Source organism: Panicum hallii, chromosome 9 (assembly GCF_002211085.1).
Source record: "Panicum hallii strain FIL2 chromosome 9, PHallii_v3.1, whole genome shotgun sequence".
Lineage (NCBI taxonomy): Eukaryota > Viridiplantae > Streptophyta > Magnoliopsida > Poales > Poaceae > Panicum > Panicum hallii.
The window spans coordinates 72,931,546-72,937,549 of record NC_038050.1 but is presented as its reverse complement, the minus strand read 5'-3'; the positions used below and the strand labels follow the sequence as shown (position 1 = coordinate 72,937,549).

Sequence of the window (6,004 nt, the reverse complement as noted above, 5' to 3'; positions counted from 1 at the left end):
CAGTAGAAAATCCAAAAAATACTATGTACATCTTTCATTGGAAACATATTTAAAAAAGGTTGCATCACGAGATTCCATAATAGTATCAACATGCATATCAGGTACCTTAGATTTAACTACTAAAAATCTATAGGCAATGCTCCGCTGAGTATACCCTAGAAAGACGCAATCCACTATCTTTGGTCCCAACTTGCCTTTCTTCGGAGCAGGTACATTGACTTTCGCCAAGCATCCCATGTGTACAAATAAGAAAATGATGGGTTTCTCCCAATCCACATCCCATATGGTGTTTGATCTTTATTCTTGTTTAGAACTCTATTTAGGACATGATATTAAGTCAACAACGCCTACCCTCACCATCCCTTAGATAAACCAGCAGTCTCTAATATGGTATTAACCAAGTCAGTCAGGGTGCGGTTTTTCCTCTCAGCAACCCCGTTTGATTCGGGTGAATAGGGAGGCGCCCTCTCATGAATAACACCATGTTCCATACAGAATTCATCAAATATTTTGGAAAAATACTCGCCACCGCGATCAGATCTTAGACGTTTGATCTTTCTTTCTAGTTGATTTTCAACTTTGGCTTTATAGATTCTAAAGTAGTCTAACGTTTTATCCTTAGTTTGCAACAAATATGTTCCTTAGTTTGCAACAAATAAACATAGCAAAATCTAGTCACATCGTCAATCAACGTTATGAAATATTTCTTTCCACCTTTTGTTAACACACCATTTATCTCGGAGATATCGGAATGTATGAGTTCTAGAGGTGCCAAGTTCCTCTCCTCAACCGACTTGTGAGGTTTTGAGGTTGCTTCGATTGAACACGGCTATAGCACTTAGAACTTTTGACAATGGTGAAATTCAGAATTAAACACATGCTTGGAAAGCTGAGACATTAAATCAAAATTAACATAAAATAAACGAGAATGCCAAACACTCGCATCATCGTTAACGCCACCACAAATATAGTTCACCGACTTATTACAAAATTCTACAAGGGAAATGTGGAACAAGCCTCCGCTATCATAGCCTTTACCCACGAATTATCCATACTTAAACACTACTAATTTATTGGACTCTAAAATTATCTTAAAACCATCCGTACATAGAAGGAAGCCGCTCACAAGATTCTTGTTGATAGAAGGGACATGATGTACGTTCTTCAGTTGCACGATCTTTTCTAAGTAAACTTCAGATCTACTATACCAACACCATGAACAGAAGCATGTGACCCATTCCTCATTAGGACGGAAGAAACCCGAGCGACCTGGTAAGAAGAATGCATAGAAATATCAGCACACATATGAACATTAGTACCTGTATCAAGCCACCTACCAGTAGATTGAAATACTGAAAAAACAGCGTTGCTCGCGGTCACTGTGTTGACAGTTTTGGATCCAGAACTATTGCAAGCCTTCTTCTTGCGATCTGCACGATTTGGACAGTCCCTCTCGAAGTGTCCCATCACCGCACGTGAAGCAAGCTCCTTTAGCATTTGTAGTCGTCTTCTTCTTGAAGGTAGTAGTCTTGACAGGCTTGATGGTAGTCTTCCCTTTGTTCTTGTTGTGTGGGTAGTTTTTCTGCACCATGTTGGTGCTGGAGTGACCCTCACCTCCTTTTTTAGAAATATCCTTAGTCCGAGTCTTCTCCTCAACATCAAGAGATGCTATCAGGTTTTCAACTGATATTTCCTATCTCTTGTGCTTCAGAGCAGTGGCGAAGTTCCTCCTCATGGAGGGCAACTTTGTAATCATACACCCAGCCATAAATTTGTTAGGTAAAAGATACTTCAGGAGTTCGAGTTCCTTCACAAGGATCTGTATCTCATGAGCCTGCTCTACCACAGAACGGTTATTCACCATCCTGAAGTTATGAAAGCTCTCCATGGTGTACAGTTCACTACCCACATCAGTCATATCATACTTTGCAACCAATGCATCCGACAACTCTTTCGTATCTATTATGTGCATGTACACATCAACTCAGCAAGAACACTGATAACACAGCCCACGAAGAGATTGATGGCATCCGTGAATGTCTTCCTCTCCTCAGGAGAATGTTCACCTACTGGTATGCCAAGCCTCGCTTCCCATGCAAGCCTCGCTTCCCATGCATGCATTACAGTAAGTCAGAGATGGACCTTAACTTGCCATCACTTAAAGTGCACGCCAAAAAAACTTTTCTGGCCTTAGTGCATCAGCAAATCCAGCCATTGTAAAATCAACAAATTGCCTATAATAAGATTTTTGGATTGTTGAGAATATAGGCAAACGCTATATTGAATTCCGTATGAAATAAATCACGATGAACACAGGAACTAACATGCATAGATCTAACATACTAGACAGCATAAACAGCATAGCTAGGAACTCAGGATACATATTTAGAAAATAGATCAGATCACAGAACACGTACTGATCCTTTGCTGGAGGGTTGACGACGACGAACCGCCGTTGCTGGAGACGATGAAAGCGGTTGACCCGTGAGGCGACGATGTTGGGTGAAAGACGCGTCGTGGTGAAGATCTTGAGCAGTTACGCAAAGCGCTTCCGAAAAACCTTATTCGCCCTCTCCCGGTGCAGGATCCCCCTCGCCGGTGCACGCCGGCGCTCGGGATGGAGAACGCTACGGTGACGGCGCAGCATCAAGAAGAGGCAAAAATCCTAGATTTTGATGTGTATTTGGTGGAGGCCGATGAGGCAAAAATCCCAAACTGACCTCGCGTCGTGATCAGGATCTAAACTGATTAGGCCCGCGACCTTCGCCGTGCCTAGCCCGGCGTGGCGTGGCGTGCGCACGCATGTGGTGTTTCTCTTCCCTCCTCCATCGTATAGATTGAAGGATTGAAGACAACCTCTATATTTATATTGGTCATCCTGCTCCTCCACTAGTAAGGTGGGACTAAAATTGCATAACTTTCTCTTGCATATATGGATCTTTTAAGATTTATTAAAATTTCTGAATTTGTTAATTTACCAAGCACACTAAAATTCCAGCAGCAGGGCAAGCATCCATTACTGTGCGCCTGGCCGAACCCATCGCTGGCTGGTACACTCACCAGCAGTCAAGCGTCTTCACTGGTGTTGGACTCTCTCACTCGCCCCTCCCCCTTTTGCTGCTTGGCTTCCTTCAACGGGAAAGGAAAGCAAAGGATTAGTGCTCTGGGAAATCAATCCCAGCTGCGCCCGGGACCCGCTTGTTGCTTGGCGTCTCGCTTTGGGCGCCATCAACGGCAGGGCGCGGCAGCGCACGATCGTGATGAGCTCCGACACGGGATTCCACTAGCTCCAAATCCGAAGCGTGCGGCATGAGATTCCAAGGATTCAACCACGAGCACTCACTCACTCGTGCGCCTCCCTCTCTCTGTGTCCGATCCGCGGCGTGCGTGATGCAAGAGGCAGGCGGGGCCACGAATTTCCTGGCTCCCTTTCGCGTTCCGATGGCAGCGAGCACACGTATTCTCGAGTGAAACAGCGGGGGTTGTGACTTGTGCGTTCGTGGTCCAGAGGAGGAGTCGGCGTCGCCGGTTGTGGAGGTCGTTTTACGTCGTGGGTTCTTCTTGCATTGGGTTGGGACGGTGGTGGGAGTGGTGGGGCACTTGAGACTTGGCTGGACCGCCATGCCTTGGCGCACGCAGCCGACGACTGCTGGCCTGGTGTGCGGGGTGACCGAAAGTGGGGGGTGCTTCGTTCTCGTGGACACCGGGACGCCACTTGTGCATCATTGGCTCTCCACTGCGGTGCCCCTAGCCCCCAGCCGGCCACCGATTCAGCTCGTGCCAGGTTTCCCCGGCAGGCCGGGTGGCCGGCCCTATAGGAAGGAACCACAAGATATTTTGACGAGTTAAGAGAAATTTGTTCTCTGCAATTATATATATATATATATATATTTTTAAGAAAGTGCGAAGATTATGGGGCCTAACAGGCTTCAAATTTTGTAAAGAAATTAGTCCAGACAGGTCCAAAAACATGTCCAATGCGTGTCCATGAAAATATCATGCATACATGAATGCATTCTAATTTTTTTTCCATCAAGTATCATTTTGATTCAACCAAATAGCTCAACACCATGCAGTTATCCAACCAGAATTTGAGGTCTTAAATTTGAGCCAACCCTTTTTAGCCATGTTCCAAAAAACCATACAGTTATCCTACCTATTGCTCTGGCCCCCTCTCTATATAAGCATCCACCCACCCCCGAGAAAAGAACAAGACCAACTCTCCGTCTCCCAAGCGGCAACGCATCATTCATCACTGCAAAAACCATATTATGGCGAGGCAGCAGCTGAAGGTGTGGCCTTCTTCGTGGGTGTCGGCGGCGGCGGACACGGCGTCGTGGTGCTTGGCGCTGTCGCTGGTGGCGCTGCTGCTGGTGTGCTCGCTCGGCGCCGGCAGCGCGGGAGCAGGGGAGGAGGCTATGCCGCAGGTGCGCGGCGCGGCGCTGTCGGCGCGGCCGTGCGAGGAGATCTACGTGGTGGCGGAGGGCGAGACGCTGCACAGCATCAGCGACAAGTGCGGCGACCCCTACATCCTGGAGAAGAACCCGCATGTCCACGACCCCGACGACGTCTTCCCCGGACTCGTCCTCAAGATCATCACGCCATCCAAGCCCAGGTAGAAGTAGTACGTAGAACCATCGGCGTCATCACGTGGCGTACGGGTGATCTATCATCTAGTATGAGCCATGAGGGCAAGCACAACACACAAGTGTTCTGTTCTGTTGGAGCAAATCGGGCATCTGTATCTCTGCATGCAGAGTGAGTGAGTGTAGCAATGCAGAGGAGGTAGTAGCTAGGAACGCAGGGTGTAGCAGCTCTGAATGAAGCGTGGTTTGGTTCACTTCCTGTGTGTACGGGGCATCACTTGTGAATAGAGAGAGAAGTTCATGAGATGAACATATGTATGTTCTCTGCTGATGCTGCTGTTCGTCGTCTTGTTTCCTTTGTTTGCAAGAAAAATCTTTGCTTTTCCATTGTTTCCATTGTCTTTTGTACCTCAGCGGCTCAAACTTTGTGCACTGCTTCGCTCAATTATTTCCTTTTCTGCTTGCATTGACGGATGGCAGTATGGCACCGCCGCTCTCGGTGGGCCGTCGTGGTTGACGAGTGACGCCGCCCCCTCTCGCCGCGAGTGACACCGAGGCGGCGAGGCCTGCGGCGACACGTTGCACCGGGCGACCGCTTGGCTGGTGCCACGCAAGCCCAACGGCTGCGTCAGCCGTCAGGAATTTAATGCTGACGTATGGTCCTCAGCCGTTTTGCTTGCATTCTCAAAAAAGAAAAAAAGAAAAAAAAAAGCCGTTTTGCTTGCATCGCATTGCTTCTTACCTGGATCTTCTGTTTCGCAGCAATCACAATGCAGAGAGGATTGGATGGATACACTTTGCTGTGTGACAGGATGCCCAAGACTAAGAACCGTCTGTTTGCATTTGTGCGAAAAGAGGTGAAGAGAAGGAAGTGCACATATGTAGAGTACGAATTCTAACTTTGGGATTGACCACTACATAAGCAAACAATGGTTCAACACTTGCTAACAAAATCGCGACCATGACCGACTACATTAGTGCAGAACACGAGGCGGTGAGCGGGAGCACATAGAAGACGAGCTCTCTGCACGAAAGATGCATGGCTGCTAAAGACGTCGTGGTCTGTGGAGCAGTAGATCAAACAGAACACACACACACACACACACAACATAAGACCGGGAATTCAATCAAACAAAGAAACAATGCCGCATAAGACCTGGTTGAAACAGAAGTGAATACGGTGATAAATCAGGGATGCGTTTGCATGCAAATGGGGCACAAGGGAAGAGATTCTTTGGATGAGCGTACCCGACCCCCATTATACCGCCCGCGTTGAAGAATGCTGGTTCGAAGGTCAGGTGTGGCATGTTCCGGAGTCCGGGCACCTTCAGCAGAGCAACGTCCGACCATCGGTGCTGACTTCCGAATCCGAAATAGCCGGTACGAATCTTGTTGATGATGACAGCCGCCGCCGCCGC

At 47.8% G+C, this 6,004-nt stretch overlaps 1 protein-coding gene across 1 annotated transcript; it reads left to right on the top strand.

Moving 5' to 3' along the window:
* The first annotated feature begins 4,204 nt into the window (after positions 1-4,204).
* On the top strand, positions 4,205-4,915 carry LOC112876280. Its single transcript, XM_025940355.1, has one exon. It carries the CDS (start codon positions 4,272-4,274, stop codon positions 4,617-4,619), a length of 348 nt encoding a protein of 115 aa, XP_025796140.1. The 5' UTR covers positions 4,205-4,271; the 3' UTR covers positions 4,620-4,915.
* The last annotated feature ends 1,089 nt before the right edge of the window (positions 4,916-6,004 follow it).